Here is a 25,038-nt window from a genome sequence, read left to right as displayed (position 1 = left end):
TGTTTATAAGCCACCAGTCTATGGTGTTTTATTATAAAAGTCTGAACAGATTAAAATACATGCCAAATATTTCATAATGAAATTTTATTCTAAAAGACCAGTTGAATAATAAGAAGGAAAAGAAGCCCATAGTGACCAGCTGAGTTCAGGCCAGAACCGTGGAGCTCCTTCTTATGGTAAAGGCCAGGTATCCACCTCAATGACACATATGGGGTGGATGACATGACATGGCCAGCCAACACCAGCACAGGAAATGCTGCCTGTCCCCAGTGACCAGTGAGGAGTCCTGAACTTGAATGTGCTCAGCACTCCAGTAAGCTATTGCAAGTAATGGACAGTACTACACCAGGCACATGACAGGCATGCACTTCCTCCTTTTAGGTGTTTAAGCAATCCCTCTCTCCTCAGGGAGATAAAAAAAAAATTTAGAAAAGCCCCTCTAAAAGATTGAAGAATCATGAAGAATTGTGATTGAGCAGGAGAGGAAGGGACTGAAGGATTTCTTGCACTAAAATATCAAAATGGGTACTTTTTAAGCTAAAAGCCCAGGTGTGTAAGCCTGTAAGAAGGGCATCATGTGCCCAGGTCTTGAAGCCATCAGAGAGAAGAGGCAGAACTGCACAGAATCCAGGACCTGGTCAGCAACATGTCTGTCTTTCTCAGTGTCTGTCTGCCTGTGTCTTTTTCCTTTAGGTTCATTTCTAAAAGTGCATTTCATTTCTTAGGACCATGCTATAGTTCGGATCTGAAATGTCCCCCAAAGGCCCACATGTTAAAGGTTTAGCCTTCAGCTAGGCACTTTTGCAAGGTGGTAGAACCTTTATGATGTTGGGACCTAGAGGGAAATTTTAGGTCTTTAGGGCATTCTCTCAGAGAGGATTGTGGGACCCCAGCCTCTTCCTCCCCGCCCCCCACTTCCTTCCCTGCCACAAGGGAAATGGTTTAGCTCTGCCACAAACTCCCCTCCAAGGAAGTGCTACCTCACCACAGGCCCAAACACAATGGGGTCAACTGACTAACCTCCAACAAAATAAATCCTTTCTCTTTATAAATTTATGATTTAAGGTACTTGTTATAGTGATAGAAAACTGACTCACAGACCAGTCAGGGTGATTAGACTAATCCAGTTAAAGCAACTAGAACCAGATGAATCCAGCAGAGCCAGTAGTTCTGGCCAATCATGAAGACACACCACCCAACTACTAAAGATCACTTATTTTAAATCCCCACTTAGAGTATAAATCCAGAATCTCACAACCTGTATTATTTCCTTTGATTCACTCATTCAAACAAAAAACAACATCCCAAACCCATCTCAATTGAAACAGCCACTTTTCTTGCCACCATCTGACAACAGACACAACACTGACTAATACATTTCAAGCTTGCTCTTCTTTTTGAAAAACACTCAGTTGAAGTGAAGAAGAGTTTAAGCCACACTTTTCATGTTCTCCTTTAACCTCAACTTGTTGGGAAAATCACTGAGAATCTGCATCCATGTTCTGACTGTTCTCATTACTCATCACCCTCTGGCTGGCGGACCTCAGGGTAGGAGTGCTGAGAAAAGCCATCCACCAAGGGAAGATGTGCAGCTTTGAAATCATCATGTGCCCCTGTCCTTGGTCCATGCTCACCTGTCACCAGTGCAGGTGGGCCCAGAGCTGTAATAGACTCCAGGGTCACCCCGTCTCCTTCCTGTTTTCTTTTCCCAGTCAGTAGAGCCTGGTGCAGACAGGCACTCGAAGTGTTAAATGCCCCCAAACTTCCCAGCCATTGCTACCTCAAGCTCAGTGGCAGGCTCTTAGAGGGCTGGAATAGCAGACAGCTCTGTCATTGAGGTGTCAGAGCCTCAGGCAAGCTACATCACATCCCAGGCAGCTGTGACAAAACATAGAGACAACAGGAGGCAGAGGGCAATACTGCCTCTCTGCTCACAGGCTGTGACCACAGTGCATCCCTCAGTTGTTCTGAGCCTCAGGCTCCAAGTTGGAAACAGAAGACTCCTGGAATCCTGGCTTTCAGTACAACAGTTGACTCTCTTGGGTGGAAGCCAAGGCAGAAAGGCCAAATCTGGGATCCAAGAGTCAGTGCTGGCTCAGGACTGGGAAGCTCTGTGACCTTGAGGCTCAGTTGTCTCGGGTGTGAAATGGGAATAATGATAGTCCCCTACAAGCCTATGTCATGGGATTGCTATGTGGCTTAAATGGGGTGTCTTCAGGTACTAAGCAAGAAATACTCACTGACTCTTGCTCTACTGCCAACAGAGCCCTGCTACCCAGAGCTGTCCCTCCCCACACTTCCACAACACCTTTCGAAACAGTAATGCCTCAGGTGCTCATTCACCACCCCACTGCACACCCTCTGAGGAGTACACTGCACTATACCCAGATTGGCATCTGTAGCACGTAGCACCATGTCTGGTGTACACACTCAAGACACCTTGAGCCTTTGCACTTCACAGCAGTGAAACTAATGAGCTGAGAGGATGCCCCACACCACTGTGTGATAATCTCAGCACCCTCCCATACACTTCAGAAAGGAAGCTCATTAACCAAGAAGGAGCCAGGATCCTAGGGTGAGCCAGGGCCTTCTTACCTCAGTGAGACCGTGGATCAGGATTGGGGACCACAAATGGGTCTGTTGTTTCAGATCACAAAGATCTGTTAATCTTTTCCTAAACCCCTTCCCACACTCTGCCCAGTTGTGAGTTTCCCAAAAGAAGACAGTATTCTGTCTTGGAGGTACTGGGGCATCCTCCACCTAGGGGGAGAAAGAGCTCAGTTGCCCACAGAGCTGACCTCAAGTCACGTCTCTCCAACCCACTCTGAGAGTGACTTGGTGATTCTTCATATGCTGCTGGGCTATGTGTGGAGTGAGGGCCCATGAGACAACACCCTTTCTGGAGGCCACCTCACTCACTGCACCATGAACCATGGGGTCTTCTGCGTCCCCCACCAGCATTGAAGAGAAGGTAAAATTTGAGTTTGGATTTTTTCAATATTCTAGAAGAGACTCTAGAAAGTAATGCACTGGTTTAAGTAGAGGAAGGGGATGGAGGGGAGGATATGGGGAAGTACCAGGGGAAAAAATCCACCAAATCACATTATGTCCATGTATGAATACACCACAATGAATCCTGCTCTGTATATAATTACAATGCACTAATTAAAATAATAATAATAATAACAACAACAATTATAATAAAAAGGAGATCAGCAAAGTGGACCAAGTGGATCAGGGGAGGTAAATGGAAGGTATGGGGGAATGAGATTGAACAAATTATATTATGTACATGTATAAATATGGCATAATGAATCCCACTGTTATGTATAATTAAATTTTTAAAAGTTGAGTGGAAATTTTTTAGAAGACAGTAATGCATTGACAAAAGCTGAAAAGAGGCATAAAACTGCCATGTGCAGCCCCAAACTGAATATTAGAACAAGACCCAAGCAGTGGCATCCTTGTCAACACGAGAACCAATTACTCACCTGTCACACATACACCACAAATACATATCCTTTCAGGTGGAAAAGAAAAACAAGGAAATGAATTTTATCTTCAAAATAGGGTTCTGCTCAAGCAAGGACCTCCTTGCTTGTCACTTCTCTGTGCAATGGCTAAATAAATCATCCCAGGAGATGGTGTCTGGGTTGCAATTGTTCACAGACATGTTTACACCTTCCAAACCTCAGGTGTGTCCAGTGCATCTGTTTAGCCTTGCTATATCATGACAATGTGATGTTTCATTTTGTTTGGGTCCATCCTTATCAATTCATTTTCCAAGGACTAGATTTTAAATACAACATGAGTACTTTGATTACCATATATAATCCTCCATTGCAAAAGCAAAAATATACATGAGAATATATTCACCCAGCATATTAGAATATTTGAATCAGCCTTAGGAAGAAGCTGACAGAATAAAAGACAGGGCTGAAAGAAATTGGAACCATGATAACAAAGTCAAGCTGGTAGATTGAGCCTTGCCTGAAACCCACTGGTCTAGACTTTTCAATTGCATAAGAGAAAGTGTAGGTCACTATAAAATGGATTTTTACTTATATCAAGTGTCCTAATGGATGAAGAAACAGCCCAGGGAGATAACATGACTTCATCAGTCCAAAGAGCAACAGAAATAAAGTACAGTTACATTGCATTAAGTACCACTTTGTGTCAAAATATTAGGCTGTGTTCCATGTGGCTTAAAACAAACACAAAATCCTGAAATCTCTACTCGCATGGAGGTAGGTTTTTCAAGTCTTACGCTAACAAAATAAAACAGAAATAAGATTAAACTCAATCAGATATCTTTTACTTCACCAAAACAAACATGTTGAGCCTAAATGGTCAGTGGTGAATCTAATAAGTGTTTAGGTTAAAAGGCACAATTTACAATGAATATTTCTGCACCGCTTCCTTCTCCTTGAAAGATAGCTTTGACCCTGGCTCACACTCTTATGCTTACAGAAAATCTCAAGGCAGCTTTCAGAAAGACATTTTCTTTTAATTAGCAACATAAATAAGCACTGCTCTGGTGATCAGCTGGATGTGGTATGTTGGCTTGCTCCTGCTGATCCCATTTATTAACTGATGCAAAGACTCAAGGAAGAATTAGAAAAAAAATAATAATTTTTTAACTCCACTGACCACCCTGTTTTGAACCTGAGCATCTGATGAGCCAGAGGTAGGTGATTTACTCAGATTCACAGCCCAGGTCAAACCTACAAGGCCTCCGTCCTGGGAGACTGATGTGCCACAAAGAACACCATCTGCTCTCACAAGGAAAGAGGTACTCAGTGAGTCTAGGGAGGGAGTCCTGTAGGGAGAGGAGATTATGCCCAGATTATGCAGAGCAAGAACCTACACCAGATGCAGCAACTGCTGATGCAGATGGGGAGTATTTGAGAGGAAGAAACACAGGGAACCAAGGGACTTGTTATGGTTTGAATATGAAATGTCCCCCAACCCAAAGCTTATGTGTTGAAGTCCTGGTCCCCAGTGCAGCAGTGTTCAGAGGTGGGGCCTTTAGGTGTTGTCTGAATCATGAAGGCTCTGGCCTCATGAACGGATTAGTCCATTGACAGATTCACAGAATAATGGACTATTGGAAGGTGGTGAAAACTTTGAGAGGTGATGCCTTGTAGGTCTGTGGAGGCAAGCCTTTGATGGGTAAATTTTGTTCCCTTACTCTTACAGTCTCTCTTCTGCCTGGATGCCATGAGGCAAGTAGCTTTGCTCCACCATGTACTCTCCACCACAATGTTCTGCTGCATCTCAGGCTCAGAAACAACAGAGTCAAGTGACCATGGACTAAAATCTCTGAAACCAAGAGCCTTTCATGTTTATTTTCTCAGGTGTGTTGTCATGGCAAAGGGAAACTAACAACAGGGCCCCACAGCTTCCCCATGCGGTACCCCCAGAGAAGCCATGCTATCCCAAGAGTGGCTGGTGGTCCTTAAAGCTGATAGAAGGGCTTACAAGCCCTTCCCATGGTAGGTAATCAAGCCCTTTGACTGATGAATCAAATGATGATGGGAAGACCACACTGCTGACATTGGGCTAAAGGGGCTAACTGGCTCTAAACAGAACAAAGTCCCAAAGGAGATGCTATCAGACACCATTTGCTCCCAATATGACAGGAGAGGCAAGAGCCCAGGAAAGCCACTTGATGCCAGGAATACAGGATGGGAAAGAAGGCAGGATAGCCAATGACAAGAAACAGCCAGGTAACAAGACAATCGAGACAAAGAGAGAAAGAGTTATGGAGAGATAGAAGGGAGAGGTGTGAGAGGAGCCAGAGGCCTGGCCTAGATCAGGGCTCCTGGGTCAAGTGGTGAAATGGCTGCTGTGCATCCTGGAATGGTGCTTGCTCAGAGTTCAGCTTGCCATAAGCATTTCTGGGAAGCCAAGCAGATGGCAGCATGGCTGCAACCCTGGAGCTTGCTAAAGCCACAGAGAGCCAAGGGGGCCAGACCTATAGGATTTGAAGATCTCCATGTCTCCTGACCTGCCGAGTGCAGAGCCTTTTGGACTAATCAAATGCTTTCAGGCCCATTAAGCAGCTTTGGCTGTTTGAGATTCTTAATGTGTTTGGAAAAATACAATCCAACTCCTGGCGTGAGCAGAATCCTTTCAACTGCCTGCTGCATTGCAAGTCTTCAGAAGAAAACTGGAATCTGCCCACCCTCCTGCAGTACTGGAGGAAAATGTGAAGAACTATTCCCTCACATGGGCTGCACCTGGTGGCTTATCATGAAAGGACAGAGACCCCATGTCAACTCGGCAAATAAAATTCCTCACAGTTGATTCTATTACAGCTCATAGGTCAGCAAAATAGCTCTATGATTGAAAAGAAGGTGGAAAAAAAGAATCTGCCCTCCAGAACATTAACAATCATGGCTCCCTTAGGTGAACTACAAGTAAGTTGCACTGCCCAACAGCTGAACACTGGGGAACACCTTGATCTTCCTCCTGTCCCATAATTAAAATAATCCTAGGTGTCCCACCCAATTTGGGGGAGCAAGATGCAGTACAGCTACCCAAGGCTCAGGTCCCATTGACTCAATACATGACATGAACAAGTAGGAAGGGTATCCAAACCTTCCTTTGGCAAATGTCCAAGGCCATCACCTTTGAGTGAGATGAAAGCTGGAAAGAGAAGAAAGGAGATGGGAGCTATGCCCATTCCAGCACATACCAGTCCTTTGCATAAGCCATAATAGATTGTTTTGTTTTGTTGTCCTCGTGTGTCAGTTTTAGACAATGTCTTAGGTCTTATCTGCACAGTCACACAAACCCTAAGTGGCAGAGCTGGGATTTGAAGCAATGTCTGCCTGAGTCCACAGGGTAAGCTGTTCTCACAGACTCTAGACTGAGGATGGGGGCAGATAAGGAAATGGATCCAAATGCCACCACATCTGACTCTCTGAGAGATATTTAAGGAGAGCTCTCACTTCTGTGTGTTCCTTAGCAAAACTGTGTTACGTAATGAGACATCTAGAAAGGCATCTATATGCTGGATGCAAACAGGGCCACAAAATGCACACAACTGGAGAGTGCCTCATTTGGGCCAATTTCACCATGCTCCAGGAGGTTGACATGTTGAACAGAAGCACCAATAGAAACTGAAAGCAGCTCTGGGCATCCCAGCAGCTGAGCACGCCCAACATGTTTGTTTGTTTGCTTGCTTGCTTTAACAAGCCAGTGTCTTTCATGTCCTACATTCATCTCATTCTCAGGCTAGCATGGGGCTCAATCACAGCCAATGGAATTAGGAAATACCCATCTAGATTAACCCCCAGTCATCAGAAAAATCCTAAAATGTTCTAAAGCATGGCGCAAGGCCAGACGGCTATTTATTTAGTTGGGAAAATCCTGGGGGCAGGGACTAAGGACTAAATGTCTATGTCGCCTCAAGCTCAGATGCAGATGCCTAATCCCCAATGCGATAGTATTAAGGTAGTGGGGCCTTTGGAAGGTGATTAGGTCATAAGGATGGAGCCCTCATGAATGGGAGTAAAAGACAGGAAAGAGATAGTCTCTCTCTTCTCCTCCCCTTCCCTCTCCCCCACTCTCTCAGAAAAGAGCAAGAAGGTGGCCACCTGCAAATCAAGCAGACGGCAGCATGGCTACAACCATTTCTCACCAGGAATTAGGCAGGGCCTTTGATCTTGGATTTGCCAGCTTTCAGAATAATGAAGAATAAGTTTCTATTGTTTAAGCCACTTGGTTGACATTTTTGTTAGAGCAAACCAAACCTACCATAGCAGGCACACATAATCACCACACATAAGAAGAAAAATGGTGGCATAGAAGGAAACTGATCGGTGAAGTGAAACTTATTTCTCTATTCTGAACAGACTTAATTAAGGAAAATTAATCTGTGGTTAAAAATCTGCCCACTAGTAATGCACTGGGACCAGAAGGTGACCTCAAACTCCTGGGCTCCAGGAAGCCTCCTGCCTCTGGCTCCCAAGTAGTTGGGGCTGTAGGTGCATGCGACACCACCTGGCTTACAGGTAAGTTTTAAGAAGGTCACCAAGGAACAGGTCACCTCAGTCTTACATGAACTGCTCTCCAGAAGAGAAAAAGATGAGATGCTAAATGCTATGGGTCTAGTAAAACCTCTACAAGAAAACTCAGGAAAGACAGAAAAAGGTAAATTATAGGACAAACTCATGTGGACACAGATACAAAAATCTTAAGTAAACAGCCAAGTGAGCTCAGAACTTTGTAGGAAGCATATCATGATGAAATATGGGTTTATCATGGGAACGTCAACTTAGCCTAGTATTAGAAAGGCTATTAATGGTATCACATAATACATCACATTAACAGATGGTCTCAATTGACACAGGAAACCATCTTATAAAATGCAAATTTGTGATGCATTCATAATTAAGGAGAGAAAAAAGAAAAAAAAAAAAACCTCAGCAAATTAAGATCAGAAAGGGACTTCCTTAATAGAGTAAGCTCTATAAGCTTCAGTAAATACCATAGTTAATGGTTAGATATGGCCCTGAGGGAAGAAATAACACAAAATATCAGAGTATACTTCTGCTTACCACTGTCCCATCATTCCCAACCAAATAAAGAAGAAAACAAAAGGAATTGAACAATGAGGACTAGAGTCAGCAGATGAGCTCCAACTGTCATTATTTGCAAGAGGTTTTACAAATTACTCAGTAGGGTTGTTGGACAGCAGATAAAGACACAAACTCAATGACCATCAGGAAAGGAGATGTCACCTGAATAATTCAAAAATTGATACCCAGAAACTAATCTAAATGTATACCATGTATGACCATTACTAAAAAATATCTATTACTTTATTGAAAGGCATAAAAGAAGACCTGTTGAAATAAGACCTTCATGTGCCATACACAGGCTATGATTTGGAGTGTTGTCTTCCAAGTGACTCTTGGGGTGGAGGGGTTTGAATCAAGAGTGTAAGACATCTATAAATATACTACAAGGGTACCCAACATTTTGCTTAATTATTATGCATAACAAAAAATAAGATAGTTGGGCATAGTGGCACAACGACCTATAATAACAGCAACTCCAGAGGCTGATGCAAGAATATTGCAAATTAAAGGCCAGGTTGGGCGACTTGGCAAAATCCCATCTCAAAAATACATAAATGATAAAGGCTGGGGGTGTAGCTCGGTGGTAAAGCACCCCAGATTCAAACTTCAGTTCCAAAATAATAATAATAATAATAATAATAATAAATAAAACAAAATAAGTCTATGCAGGTGCACTGGCCCCTCATTCCAAGGTCAGAGCAATCTAAATTGCTCTCCATAGCTTTGCCAACAGAGGGTGTTTTTTGACAGTCCGAGAGTAAAAATGGTATCTTGTTAGATTTATGTCTTTTTGTTTGTTTGTTTGTACCAGAGATTGAACCCAAGGGCACTTAACCACTGAGCCACATCCCCAGCCCATTTTTGTACTTTATTTAGAGACAAGTTCTTACTGAGTTGCTTAGGGCCTCACTAAATTGCTGAGGCTGGCTTTGAACTCTTGATCCTCCTGCCTCAGCCTCTCCAGTCACTGGGATTACAGGTGTGTACCACTGCACGCAGATTCTTGGAGGAATTTTAATTTACATTTCTCTTATGTGACAAGTTGATCATATTTTTCTTTTTTTTTAATTTAATTTTTTTTTAATTTTTACTTTTTATTGTAAACAAATGGGATACATGTTTCTCTGTTTGTACATGGCATTAAGGCATACCATTTGTGTAATAATAAATTTATATAGGGTAATGTTGTTTGATTCATTCTGCTATTTTTTCCCTTCCCCCCACACCCCTCTTTTCCATTCCCCCCACACCCCTCTTTTCCCTCTATACAGTCCTTCCTTCCTCCATTCTTCCCCCCTCCCTAACCCTAACTCTAACCCTAACACTAACCCCTCCCACCCCCATTATGTGTCATCATCCACTTATTAGTGATATCATTCGTCCTTTGGTTTTTAGAGATTGGCTTATCTCACTTAGCATGATATTCTCCAATTTCATCCATTTGCTTGCAAATGCCATCATTTTATATTCTTTATGGCTGAGTAATATTCCATTGTATATATATACCACAGTTTCTTTATCCATTCATCAACTGAAGGACATCTAGCTTGGTTCCACAATCTGGCTATTGTGAATTGAGCAGCTATGAACAATGAAGTGGCTGTATCTCTGTAGTATGCTGATTTTAAGTCCTTTGGTTATAGGCCAAGGAGTGGGATAGCTGGGTCAAATGGTTGTTCCATTCCAAGTTTTCTAAGGAATCTCCGCCCTGCTTTCCAGAGTGGCTGCACTAATTTGCAGCCTCACCAGCAATGGATGAGTGTACCTTTCTCCCCCACATCCTCGCCAACACCTGTTGTTGCCTGTATTCTTGACAATCACCATTCTAATTGGGGTGAGATGGAATCTTAGGGTGGTTTTAATTTGCATTTCTCTTATTACTAGAGATGTTGAACATTTTTCCATATATTTATTGATTGCTTGTAGATCTTCTTCTGTGAAGTGTCTATTCATTTCCTTAGCCCATTTGTCGACTGGATTATTTGCATTTTTGGTGTAGAGTCTTTTGAGTTCTTTATAGATTCTGAAGATTAGTGCTCTATCTGAAGTATGATTGGCAAAGATTTTCTCCCACTCTATAGACTCTTTCTTCACATTGCTGATAGTTTCCTTTGCTGAGAGAAAGCAATAATCTATCCCAGTTATTGATTCTTGCTTTTATTTCGTGTGCTATGGGAGTCCTGTTGAGGAAGTCTGGTCCTAAGCTGACATGTTGAAGATCTGGACCTACTTTTTCTTCTATAATCTTGCAGGGTTTCTGCCCTGATTCCGAGATCCTTAATCCATTTTGACTTTAGCTTCGTGCATGGTGAGAGATATGGGTTTAGTTTCATTCTGTTGCATATGGATTTCCAATTCTCCCAGCACCAATTGTTGAAGAGGCTATCTTTTCTCCATTGCATATTTTTGGCACCTTGGTCTAGTATGAGAAAATTGTATTTATTTGGGTTTGTGTCCATGTCCTCTATTCTGTACCATTGATCTACCTGTCTATTTTGGTACTAATACCATGCTTTTTTTGTTACTATTGCTTTGTAGTTGACTTGAAGATCTCGAATTGTGATACCCCCTGCTTCACTCTTTCTACTGAAGATTGCTTTAGCTATTCTGGGTTTCTTATTCTTCCAGATGAATTTCATAATTGCTCTATTTCTGTGAGGTACATCATTGGGATTTTAATTGGAATTGCATTGAATCTGTATAGCACTTTTGTTAGTATGGCCATTTTGACAATATTAATTCTTCCTATCCAAGAACATGGGAGATCTTTCTATCTCCTAAGGTTTTCTTTAATTTCTTTCTTTAGTGTTCTGTAGTTCTCATTGTAGAGGACTTTCACCTCTTTCGTGAGATTGATTCCCAAGTATTTTATTTTTTTCGATGCTATTGTGAATGGGGTAGTTTTCTGGATTATTCTTTCCAAAGATTCATCACTTATGTATAAAAATGCATTAGATTTATGTGCATTGATCTTATATCTCGCTACTTTACTGAATTCACTTATGAGTTCTAAAAGCTTTCTGGTAGAATTTCCTGGTTCCTCTAAGTATATAATCATATCATCAGCAAATAGGGATAGTTTGAGTTCTTCTTTTCCTATTTGTATCCCTTTAATTTCTTTGATCTAATTGCTCTGGCTAGAGTTTCAAGGATGATATTGAATAGAAGTGGTGAAAGAGGGCATCCCTGCTTTATTCCAGTTTTTAGGGGGAATGCTTTCAGTTCTTCACCATTTAGAATGATATTAGCCATGGACTTAGCGTAGATGGCCTTTAAAATGTTAAGGAATGTTCCCACTATCCCTATTTTTTCTAGTGTTTTGAGCATGAAGGGGTGCTGTATTTTATCAAATGCTTTTTCTGCATCTATTGAAATAATCATGTGATTCTTGACTTTAAGTCTATTGATATGGTGAATTACTTTTATTGATTTCCTGATGTTGAACCAACCTTGCATCCCTGGGATGAAACCCACTTGATCATGGTGCACTATCTTTTTAATATGTTTTGGTATGCGATTTGCTAAAATTTTGTTGAGAATTTTTGCGTCAATGTTCATTAAGGATATTGGTCTGAAATTTTCTTTCCTCGATGAGTCTCTGTCTGGTTTAGGTATCAGGGTAATATTGGCTTCATAGAATGAGTTTGGGAGGGTTCCCTCCTCTTCTATTTTATGAAATACTTTGAGAAGTACTGGAATGAGCTCTTCTTTAAAAAGGTTTTGTAGAACTTGGCTGAGAACCCATCTGGTGCTGGACTTTTCTTCGTTGGTAGGCTTTTGATGACTTCTTCTATTTCATTACTTGAAATTGGTCTATTTAAATTGTGTATGTCCTCCTCGGTCAGTTTAGGCAATTCATATGTCTCTAGAAACCTGTTGATGTCTTCGAAATTTTCTATTTTGTTGGAGTATAGATTTTCAAAATAGCTTCTAATTATGTTTTGTATTTCACTCGTGTCTGTTGTGATATTTCCTTGTTCACTCCGAATTTTAGTGATTTGGGTTTTCTCTCATCTTCTCTTTCTTAGTGTGGCTAAAGGTTTATCAATTTTGTTTATTTTTTTCGAAGGACCAACTATTTATTTTGTCAATTTTTTGTATTGTCTCTTTTGTTTCAATTTCGTTGATTTCAGCTCTGAGTTTAACTATTTCCTGTCTTCTACTACTTTTGGTGCTAGTCTGTTCTTCTTTTTCTAGGGCTTTGAGCTGCAGTGTTAGGTCATTTATTTGTTGAGTTTTACTTCTTTTATTAAATGTGCTCCATGAAATAAATTTCCCTCTAAGTACTGCTTTCATAGTGTCCCAGAGATTTTGATATGATGTTTCTTTGTTCTCATTTACCTCTAAGAATTTTTTAATTTCCTTCCTAATATCTTCTGTTATGCATTCATCATATAATAGCATATTGTTTAATCTCCAGGTGTTGGAGTAGTTTCTGTCTTTTACTCTTTCATTTATTTCTAACTTCAATCCGTTATGATCTGATAGAATACAAGGTAGTGTCTCTATCTTCTTGTATTTGCTAACAGTAGCTTTGTGGCATAATTTATGGTCTATTTTAGAGAAGGATCCATGTGCTGCTGAGAAGAAAGTGTATTCGCTCTTGGTTGGATGGTATATTCTACAAATGTCTGTTAAGTCTAAATTATTGATTGTGTTATTGAGATCTATGGTTTCTTTGTTCGATTTTTGTTTGGAAGATCTGTTCAGTGGTGAGAGAGGCGTGTTAAAATCACCTAGTATTACTGTGTTATGGTCTATTTGGTTTCTGAAATTGAGAAGGATTTGTTTGACATACATGCATGAGCCACTGTTTGGGGCATAGATGTTCATGATTGTTATATCTTGCTGATTTATGCTTCCCTTAAGCAGTATAAAATGTCCTTCTTTATCCCTTCTGACTATCTTTGGCTTGAAGTCCACATTATCTGAAATGTGGATGGATACTCCAGCTTTTTGCTGAGTCCATGTGCATGGTATATTTTTCCCCATCCTTTCACCTTTAGTCTATGGGTATCTTTTTCTATGAGGTGATTCTCTTGTAGGCAACATATTGTTGGATCTTTCTTTTTAATCCAATCTGCCAGTCTATGTCTTTTGATTGATGAATTCAGGCCATTAACATTCAGGGTTATTATAGAGATATGATTTGTATTCCCGGTCATTTGGTTCATTTTTTTTAAAATTTTATTTATTTATTTATTTTTTTGACACAAGTTGGTTCCTCCTTTGACAATTCCTGTAGGATAATTCCTCCCTATGCTGATTTACTTCTGTGTTTTTCATCTCTTCCTCATGGAATATTTTGCTGAGAATGTTCTGTAATGCTGGCTTTCTTTTTGTAAATTCTTTTAGCTTTTATTTATCATGGAAGGATTTTATTTCATCGTCAAATTTGAAGGTAAGTTTTGCTGGGTATAAGATTCTTGGTTGGCATCCATTTTCTTTCAGGGCTTGAAAAATGTTGTTCCAGGCCCTTTTAGCTTTAGGGTCTGGATTGAAAAATCTGCTGATATCCGTATTGGTTTCCTCCTGAATGTAATTTGGTTCTTTTCTCTCACAGCCTTTAAAATTCTGTCTTTATTTTGTATGTTAGGTATTTTCATTATAATGCGCCTTGGTGTGGGTCTGCTGTAATTTTGTGTATTAGGAGTCCTATAAGCCTCTTGAAATTGATTTTCCATTTCATTCTTCAGATTTGGGAAATTTTCTGATACTATTTCATTGAATAAATTGTTCATTCCTTTGGCTTGTTTCTCTAGGCCTTCCTCAATCCCAATAATTCTTAAATTTGGCCTTTTCATGATATCCCATAGTTTTTGTAGATTCTGTTCATGATTTCTTACCATCTTCTCTGTTTGTTCAACTTTGTTTTCAAGGTTAAATATTTTGTCTTCAATGTCTGAGGTTCTGTCTTCCAGGTGTTCTATCCTACTGGATATGCTTTCTATGGAGTTCTTAATTTGGTTTATTGTTTCCTTCATGTCAAGGATTTCTGTTTGGTTTTTTCTCAATATCTCTAACTCTTTATTGAAATGATCTTTTGCTTCCTGAATTTGCTCTTTTAATTGTCGATTGGTGCGATCATTCAATGCCTGCATTTGCTCTTTCATCTCATCATTCAGTGCGTGCATTTGCTCTTTCATCTCATCGTTTGCTTCTCTTATCCTTTTAATTATGTACATTCTGAACTCCTTTTCTGTCATTTCTTCTGCCATGCTGTCATTGGGTTTTATTGATGTAACATCTAGATTTGTTTGGGGCATTTTCTTCCCTGTTTTCTCATATTGTTCAGGTATCAGTGGACCACTGAGATATTACAGATTAGGGATGGTGGCCTTCAGGTGGGGTATATTCCCTGATAGTGGGCAGAGGTGCCTCCACTTGTTGACCAATGGTCATCCAAAAGGGAACTAGGCTGCGGGCTGAAGCAAGGCCTGTTTGGGCCTGTGTCTCTGGTTTTACCATTCTTGTGGGATAACCTCACCCGGCAGGGAAGACTCACCGGTGGGGAGGTCTCGCTGTTCAGTTTCCCTCCTAGAGGTTCCCCTCAATCTACAACTACTGCCTGGTCTGGGCTGCCTTCCTCTGCAACGTTCCCAGGGGCCTGAACCTATCTCCTGGGCCTGGAAGCCTCACCCTTCGCAGACGAGTCTCCTTAGGCTGCCTCTCCTCAGAGAATCTGCCCGCAATCCTGGAACCTTCGCTCCGCCCCTAAGCGTGTCTCTGTGCAGCTCTTCCACCAAGAAGCCTCCTAGGTCCTGGGACCCTGCTCTGCACCTAATCGCCTGGTTATGCGGCCCCTCCTCTGAGCAGCCACCTGGAGCCCCATAGAGTCGCTCTGAGTCCCAGCGACCCGCCGCACGCCTCTTCCTCTGGACAGCCACCCGGTGTTCTGGTGCTGTCACTAGGAGTCCAAGCAACTCACTGCGTGCCTCCTCCTCCCGCCAACTGCCCGTAGCCCTGGGCAGTCACTCCGAGTCCAAGTGACCCGCCCTGTTCCTCCTCCTCCTCTGGGCAGCACCCCCAGGTGTTCAGGAGTGGTCACTTTGAGTCCAAACAATTCACCACTCGCCTCCTCCTCTGGCAACTGCCTGTAGCTCTGATGCAGTCACTCCGAGTCCAAGCAACCCACCGTACTTCTCCTCCTTGTCTGGGTAGCCCCCTGGTGTTCAGGAGTGGTTGCTCTGAGTCCAAACAGCTCACTGTGCAGCTCCTCCTCTGGGCAGCCACCCAGAGCCCAGTGTTTGCTCTGAGTCCAAGCGCTGTGCTGAGCGGCCTCCTCTACGATGCTCCCAGTTGTCCGAGTTCACTGCTCCAGCAGGTTGAGGGGTGTCTCGCTGGGCAACTCTACTTCACAAAGTTCCCTGCGTTCTGGGACTACTGCCCCATCTGGGACACCTCCCCAACGGGAGAGACTCACCAGGCCACTTTGAGTTGGTCCCAAGTCTCTCAATATCTCTTCTTTTGAATCCTGAGTCCTGGAGCAACATGAAATGCAGCCACCCTCTAGTCCGCCATCTTGAAAACCCCCCTGATCATATTTTTCATACACTCAAAGACCTTTCACATTTCTTTGTAAATTATCTGTTGAGACCTTTTGCCCATTTTCTATCGCGTTTTTGATTATTTTACTGCTAAGTTTTAGTAAGTTTATATTTTAGAGGAATGAGCTTAGAGATAAAAGTTGCAACATTTCTATTGGTTTATTTTTTTCACATTACTTATGGTGTTTTCTTCCTCATACAAAAGGGTTTTTCCACTAATGCAACTGGATTTATTAATCTCTTCTTGTGTTGCTTTTGGATTTTTAACCACAACTATGCCCATATGCAGATTATAAAACAATTTGCTTCCATTTTCTTCTAGTTCTTTGGTAACTATCTACCTAGAGCCACTTGAAACGTACACTGGCATATGATAAAAGGCATCAAACTTTATCTTTATCCAAATGGCTATTCATTTTTCCTAAAACTGTTTATAAAACATTCTCTCTAGGGCTGGGGATGTAGCTCAGTGGTAGAGAACTTGCCATTTCTGAGTGAGGTCCTGAGTTCAATCCCCAGTATGGCCCATAACAAACAAACAAAAAGAATTCTATTTTGGAATTTCATATCAATTGAGACTGATGTGGAATTTTCATTTACTGAATAATCTCAAAGTTTCTATCTTTTCCTAAACTCAAATAATTTAAGTAGTATTGAGATTATCTATGCTTTACAGTTTTGATAGAATTCTCTGTGAAAGTATACAAGTTTGGAGATGTTCTATTTTCTTTTTCCCAATGGAAATCGGTTGCTTACAAATTGGTGTCTACTGGGATTAGTTTGGGGTAAATTATATTTTTCTAGAAAAGTAGTCTTTCTACCCAGGTCTTCATATTTATTTGCATCATGGCATCATGCAAAGTAGCTCCGAGTGATTTTTTTTAATGTGCTCTGTATTGTTGGTTATTTCCCTCCTCTTTCTCTTCCTCTTTCCCTCTTTCTCCCTCTCTCTCCCTCCCTCTATCTCTCTCTCTCTCTAGTAATTATATTAGAGTCTTTTCTAATAATCAATATTTTGCATATTTAGTTCTATTTTTTCTCATTTCTAATTTGTTTCCATCTTTACACTGACATTCTGCTCTCAGTTTACTCAGCTGTTTTGTCTAACATTTTGAGTTAGCTATCATCTGTTTATTTATTTTTATATTTGAGGCAATAGCCACAGCTTTATTTGTACCCCTATAGACTAATATATTTTCATTATCTTCATATTCTAGAAATTATGCAGTTTGGGTTTGCATATTTCCTTTCATCAAAGAACTTATTTAATTGAATTTAATTTTGTAATTTTCCAGACTGTAGGGCCTTTTTGATTCTTTTATTCTATGATTAATTTTTAGTTTTATTGGACTGTCATCACAGAATGTTCTTAGTATTATTTCTAGGTTATGGACTTATTGAGGTTTCCTCTGTAACCTAATATATGTCAGCTTTCATAAATGTTCTATGAGGTCTTGAAATGAAGTTGTATTCCCTATTACCATGGTACAAGTCTGGTGTGTTTGAGACATATTTTTTGTCTCCTTCCTATGTCTTAGACTGAGGGGCTGTCCCAGTATTCTGAAATTAGTGTGCTTTTATATCTCCCTGCCTCACCATGGTTTCTGCTAGGTGGTGGTCCTGGTCATGTTACGTGGAACATACATAAGCACAATTACTGCATCTTGTCTGCAAATTGCAGCCATTAGTGTTACACGGTGTTCCTCTTTGTTTCAGTCAATGTCTTTGGCTGAATTCTACCCTGGTTGAAATCAGGATTAAAACCTTAATTTCCTTTTCTTTCTGTGGGTTTCATTGCTATAAACCCTCCTGTCATTTTCAGCCTTTCTGAATCATTTTAATGTAGATATGATTTCTTTAAACAGTAGAGCACTGGGTATCATGGAGTGAGCCATTAGGTCTTCTCTTGTAATAGGTGGACTCAATTCACTTGAATTTATTGATATTGATCTCCACTTAACTGATTATGTTGTGTTATATTTATCATGCATATTTCATAATGTGCCCTATTTCCTTTCCTCCCTTAAAAGTTTGCTGTTTTTTTAATGGGGGGGATTTCGGAGGGCCTATGCTTTTGTTTCAGTTATCATCCTTATACCAATGTTTTTCACTATTTGATTTGTTAATTTTTCATACTTTGGCTTCATCTTCTTACCTGCACAGCAATTAAAGAGCTGATTCTGTTTTCCTCTTTTTTCTTCCTGCTGCACCTGTTATTATTATTGATCATTTCTATTTTTCCAGAAAATATGGCATTTATATCTATTCTGTATATATATATATATATATGTATATATTCTGTATATATTCTTATATCTATTGACCCCTGCCTTTGTCTTACTCTTAAAAAAAAATTAATGATCAGTACTTCTGCCAAAATTTCCTCCATCATCTTTTAATTGGATGAAGCCTGTCCTTGGTGCTACGTAGCATATGTAATTGCTTATCACCCTCTTAGTGAATCATTTTTAATACCTTTGTCCTCTAATGTGACCAAAATATTTTCAATAATTATCACATAATAGTCAACAATAACCATCATTTCCTTGGTGGTTCTGTAATTATTAAAACAATGAACATCTTTTAAAGAATTACACTCCTAGACATACAATTCACATGCAGCAAAATACTTCATTTATCAACTAAAATGACACTGAACAGTGAGAATATTTCACCTTGCACTTATGCTTTGTTGCACTGTTTAAATTTTAAACTCAAATTTAAAAAAGTCATTGGTCACTTGGAATGACAGAACTAAAGAACTCAAGTTCAGCATCTGTGCTTTTACAACTATGTGCTATTGTTGCTTATTTCTAATCTGCTGTTTACACAAAGGAATGTGCAGTGCCAAAGACAGAGGCCACCCCAGAAGCGGGATCGAATGATTCTGTAATGTTCTGAACTTTCTCAAAAACTATACGCCAATACCTGAGTCTGCATAGGTCAGGGGCATCTGTATATTTAGGAATTCTCCAAATTAACTGCCATGTAAGACACAATACTTATTAAAGCATAATTAATACAAATGTGCAACTTTGAAGTGTACATGCATTGTTACAATTCAACAGTAATAGAAAATTTGCTTAGGAATTAGTCAAAGAAAATCTTTTATGGGGAGAGGCTTTTTTTTTTTTTTTTGTGGTACCTGAGATTGAACTCAGGGGTGCTTAATCACTGAGCCACACCCCCAGCCCTTTTTTATTAATATTGTATTTAGAGGCAGAGTCTTGGTATGTTGCTTAGGGCCTTGCTAAGTTGCTAAGGCTGGCTTTGAACTTGCAATCCTCCTGCCTCAGCCTCCCGAATCCCTGGGATTACAGGCTCATGTCAACGTGCCCTGTGAGAGGAGTACAGACATTGTTTAAAAGTGCTGGAGCACGATGACAACAGAAGGCACAGTGACATGAGAAACAGAAGAAACAGTTTCATTGTTGTTCTTAAGTTACCTACAGGTGATGTCAAGCCACTGTTGCCTACATCCAGGGCGAAATCCACATGCCACTGACTCTAGTACATTCCTTAAGTATGGCAGGTGGGTACAACATTCTTTTAGTTCTTATATTAAATAATTTTGGCTGGATAGAAAATTCTATCTCACATTTTTCAATTTCTTAGACGTGGTGTTCCCCTGTTGTCTTGCTTTGCTGTGCTGTCACTAAGGAATGCCAATCAATGTCAAGCTGCTTTCCAATCCTTTGTAAGAAGGCTAACTTGATTTTTTTGCCTAGAGTCCCAACTGATATATCTTTGAAGTTTTATATTTTTAGAGCATGTTGAGTTGACCAAGAATGACAGTAAACTCTTTCCATGTAGATTCCATTCTTATTTTATTTCAGGAAGGTTGGTTTTGCTGTCATTTTGTTTGTTTTTTGTGGTTTTCTTATTCTGTTTTTTCTAAATTTTAGTTCTCTTCCATTGCCTTGGTTTCCCCCCTGCCTTGGGGTCTCCAATCCAGGATGTCGCATCTTTTTCCAACGGACACTTTGTTTTAGGTTCTTTCTCTTTCAGTTCTATTTTCTTGATTCATTTCTAGCCCTACTGTACTTTCAGTGGTAGCTACTGTCCTCTTAGGGCATCTTATGATTTACTATTATTTCAAAGATTATTTTATATTTTTCCTCAAGTTCTTTCCTTAAGTACCATTTTCTATCTTTTATTCACTTCCTCTCTCATTTTTTGACTCGCTGACTCCTGGTGTTTCTTTCACATTTACAATTAATGTTAATGTATTTCATTTGTGTCTCCATCGCTACCGTCACTTTCTTTTCCTTTCTTTCTGTTTTCTTTTGTTTCTGTTTCCATATGCCTAGACATTTTCTTTCTTTCTTTCTTATGGTACCACTATATGAGTTCTAGGTGTGCTTAAACTGTATTTCTTTTTTTTTAATTTATTTTTATTGTAAACAAATGGGATACATATTGTTTCTGTTTGTACATGGAGTAACAGCATACTGTATTTCTTTCAGTTGGACTTTCTAGTTCCCTTGCAAGAGTTTAGGCAGGTGGGTCAGCAAGGGAGGAATTTGTGTGGCTTGGTTGGGTCTAATCATGATCATTCCTCTTTCTTTTTTTTTTTTAATTTATCTTTTAATTTTTTTCAGATTGCATTTTGATTCACTGCACACAAATGGGGTACGTCGTTTCGTTTCTATGGTTGTATATGATGTAGATTCATACCTTTTGTGTAATCATACATGTACACAGGGTAATGATGTCTGTCTCAGTCCACCATTTTTCATACTCCCCTCCCTCTCATTTCCTTCTACATAATCTAAAGTTCCCCCATTCTTCTCTCTACCCTGAAGTAGTTTCTCTAATCAATGGCAGAGGTTTTCCTTCTCTTCCTACTCCTCCCCTTCCGCCTTTTTTGGTCGTTCTCATTCATATTCTCTGATGCTTTATTTCACTAAGTTTCTTATCTTCAGTTGGTCCTTTCTTCCCTTTAACATTGAACCTCCTGGGAATACTCGTCTCTTGGTGGAATCTCCTGCTCCCAGAAGCTAAACCCCTGATCCCAAGCCTCTCTCTTTCACTCCCTCAATAGTCAATGTACTGAGTTACCATATCTCAGACCTGTTCTTAGTATTTCCCTGGTCTGGGAATTAATCCCAGTTGATGGTATCCCTCTCTGGCACCATCAGGCACCTACTGCAGTCTCTTGTGACCTACCCTGACAGGACTGGGTTCTAAAACCCAGTCTCCTTGTCCTAAAGGTTCATTCTTTAGGTGACTAATGCAAAGATTTGCTACATGAATGGTCTCCTAGTTGTGCTACGACCATGGACTATAGATGACAATGTTATTTCTCTCCTGGTTGATCATATGGTATTCAGAGAAACAGATGGAGAGAGCCTACTTTTGGTGATTGCCATTATCCTACAAGAATCATTCTTTACTAATCATGGTTTAAAAAAAAAATCACTGCATGCACAGACAGAAATCTTGAATAAAAACACTTGTTACCCATTATGAATATACTGGAAAAGCACAAATTTTCATAAACAGTAAGCCCTAGGATAATTCACTGTTGAATAAAATTATCATAAAAGGAAAAGAAAAATGGAAGAAGCAATTTACATGCTGAGAGGGAAGTGGGAGCAGGGATGATTGTGCTGGTGGTCCCAGTGTCAGATGTGGTCTGAGGGACTCTACGTAGGCTAGGAGATGTGAAGGCAAAACACTGATGTCATGGTCATTCAATTCAAATGGGATCTGGTTGTGACCATATACACACCTGAGTGTATGAACGAGAAAGAGAGGGCACTGAAAAGGGGCTTCCTCTACCAGCTTTCGGCCCTGCTTCACCTACTTAACCCTCTCTCTGGGCTCATCCCCAACCCCCACTTCAGAAAAAGAAAATGAGTAGGAATGTTCTTTCCCTCCCTCATTCACTATGAAGTTTTCTGGTCCTGACAACTATTAGAATTAAATGGCATAAGAATGAATTGTGCAGGACATTTTTAAATAACAAGATGTAGACCTAGACTTAACCACATAAAAAAAGTAATGTGTATTTCTAAAATTTTTCTTTAAAAATAGTGAAAATGGGTTGGAGGTATAGCTCAGTGGTAAAGTGCTTGCCTAGCATGTATGAGGTCCTGGTTTTGATCCTCAGCACTGAAAAAAAAGTAGTAGGAATAATAATAACAAATTATTATTTTAATTGTAGTAATTGTAATATATAACATTATGCTTATATATTATGCATACTATGCTGTATACATTATGTATTATATTATTATGTTCTACAAATAAACTTATATTAAGATAAATTTGTTATATAAAATTTGATAATAAAAATAATAGAATAATCATAGGAATTCAAAGATATGTGCCTCTGTGTATCATTTTCAAAATCACTGGCATTGCATCCATAGTTGTTTTTTTTTTTTTTTTTGACATTAAATGTTTTATTGAAAGAAGTAGGAAAAAAAAATCTGTGTAAAAAATATCAGGTGAACATAACACACAAGCCTCTGCACACCATCCTTTGTTTTATAAAACCTTGCCACCTTTACAGTAATGGCTTGTCCGCTGCAGCAATACTCAGTTAACTTGGTTCATTTTCCTCCAGGCTCAAAATAAAATCAAACTCTTCTTGGGTCAGGGGCTGGATTGAGAGCCTCTGGTGAGTGAAGAGAGCCATATCTTTTAAGAGGCCACCAGTAGCTTTGTGAGATTGGTGATAGGTTTTAAGCTCAGCCAGGGAGATGAAACGCTTCATCATCCGAACAAACTGTACATCCACCATGGACCATTTGAGGTTGTCCTCTTGGCTAGATGGGTCATAATGAGGATTATTTTTCTCAAACTGTGTGTGGTCTGGATAAGCTTCCTTTACAATCTTCATAAGTCCTACAATGCCTGGTTCTTTGCCGTTGCTATGGTAGAAGAAGGCTTCTTCTTCCAGCTTCATGGCTCTAAGGAAATTTCGTGCCTGGTAGTTTCGAACACCATCCCAGCATGCTGTCTGCTTGGGCTGTGCTTTGAGATCCTCAATGCTGAACTTCACATCTACACCTTTCTCTAATCGGCTCTCTGGCTCTGACTTCATTAGCCAGTAGTTGCTTAGATTCCTCCCACATTTTTTAAAGGCTGAAGTCTTCTGAAGGCTGGAGTTTTCCACTTTAGCTGATGCCTCACCTAAATTCTCAGATTTGGTACGTTTTCCTGATTGCCCCTTCTTTTCTGGGCCAGCAGCCCCGGCTGGTCTCTTCCGGGGTCTCGGCATGGTCTCTCTCTGCAAGGGGCTGAAGTGCAGAGGGTTCTGGAATCAACGGGAAGATACAAAAAGGAACTCCACTGCCCTTCGAAAAGCGCAGAGCAAGATGGAGACGACGCGAGGAAGTTCAAAGGGCTTCCGATTTGCGAAAAGCAGAAAACTGTACTTAAGGGTGTCAAAGCCTTCCCTCCGTTAACTGCGCCCATTCCATCTCGAATAGCCTGCCCTCAAACTCTTCCCAGGTCTTCCCTTGAGCCCCGTCTTAGCCATGTAACCATTCTCCCAACATCAGCCCCACCCTCCACAAAAAGGACCACCAAAGACCCCCATCCATATTTGTTTTTGCAATAGATAGGTAGTAGTGTGCACTGCATAATTTGGGTTTTGCAGATTAATGGAAAAGGTCTAATACCATTCTGCACCTAAATGAAAACATGAGGATCAACAAGAGGCAAAGTCACCCAGTCTGAAAATCATATTCCAATTTGAACAGACAGCAAAAAGCTCTAGTGTGTTTCTGAAACTGATGAATTTACCAAGCCAGGCAGGTAGTTAGGAAGTTCTGCACATCTTGCCTCCCTTGAGGGAAACTGGCACTTCCTTGGCAGACACAACACCCCAGCCAGGCTGTGAGGAAGGCTCTACTCTCTCCGATTCTGGCTTCAACACCTAACTGGGAACCCTCTGGGAACAACAGAGTAATTCATGCCTGAGTCCATCTCCCAGTACCACATGGAGTTTTGTAAGCTTTTGGCCCTTCAATCCTTAACCATATTTAGTCTCCTCATAAGACATGGGTATCACTATCATTGCTTCATGGGTGCCCTGGAGGTCACCTCCATTTTCTGGATGCTTGAGCAAACCCCTTTCTGTATAAAGGGTCAGAAGTTGAGGATTCACTGAAACATGTGCTGGTTTGTGAGAGAAATTTTTCAAAACACACCTTGAGTTTCCTTTGATCTCCACATTGAAAGCCCAAGAAGAATGTGAAGTTATATTAATTTTTATTTAAAGTAGGAAGTTAAAAGTGCTTTATCACCTTAAAATCTATTTCAATATTCTCTTAGTTGATTTGATCAGCGAGGACTGGTATGGTAAAATCAGAACCACCAAAGGGGCAGCATGGGACTTCCCAAGATCTAGTCAGGACTCATCAGAACTAACCAGAACTTGAGCAGATTCACTACAAACATACAACTCTCCATATTATTTTCCTATAAATCAGTCTTACCAATACCAAGCACAGGTGCATAGACTTCCAAATCTGCTCCTACCCAAATACGATTGCATCCTTGATAAAAAAAAAAAAAAAAAGGCGGGGGGTGGGTTTGGACATAGACACAAAGACAGGGAGAATGCCATAGAAAGATGAAGACCAAGATCTACAAGCCAAGACACACCAAAGATCACCAGCAAAGCACCAGAACAGAGGAGAGGACTGGAACAGATTCTCCCTCACGTTGTGCCCACAAGGAATGATCCTACTGATACCTTGATCTCAGACTTCCAGACTCCAGAATGTTGAGGAAATGAATTTATGCTCATGGTATATTCCAGCCTCTATAGCTCTCTGGGTCTGTTTTTGTGCCATATGAACAAGGTTTGCTAGAGATGGCTGTGGTTTGAATGTGATCTGTCACCACAAAACTCATGCTAAAATATGATGCTCACTGTAGCA

General features: G+C 40.4%; 2 protein-coding genes across 6 annotated transcripts in view; both read right to left on the bottom strand.

Moving 5' to 3' along the window:
* The window catches only part of APBA2 (amyloid beta precursor protein binding family A member 2), a 273,902-nt gene that overhangs the window by 142,357 nt on the left and 106,507 nt on the right, over nt 1-25,038 (bottom strand). The window lies entirely within an intron of this gene.
* Nucleotides 22,539-23,638, bottom strand: LOC306653021 (thymocyte nuclear protein 1-like). Its single transcript, XM_079125771.1, has one exon. The coding sequence runs from the start codon at nt 23,367-23,369 to the stop codon at nt 22,689-22,691; it is 681 nt and encodes a 226-aa protein (XP_078981897.1). The 5' UTR covers nt 23,370-23,638; the 3' UTR covers nt 22,539-22,688.

The sequence above is a fragment of the Sciurus vulgaris genome (assembly GCF_902686455.1).
Source record: "Sciurus vulgaris genome assembly, chromosome: 2".
Classification (NCBI taxonomy): Eukaryota; Metazoa; Chordata; class Mammalia; order Rodentia; family Sciuridae; genus Sciurus; species Sciurus vulgaris.
Note: the sequence above shows the minus strand (reverse complement) of the source record. Positions and strands in the feature narration are given on the sequence as shown.

Coding starts and splice junctions, on each gene's coding strand:
- LOC306653021 (XM_079125771.1), bottom strand. CDS start 23,369: ATGCCGAGACCCCGGAAGAGACCAGCCGGGGCTGCTGGCCCAGAAAAG.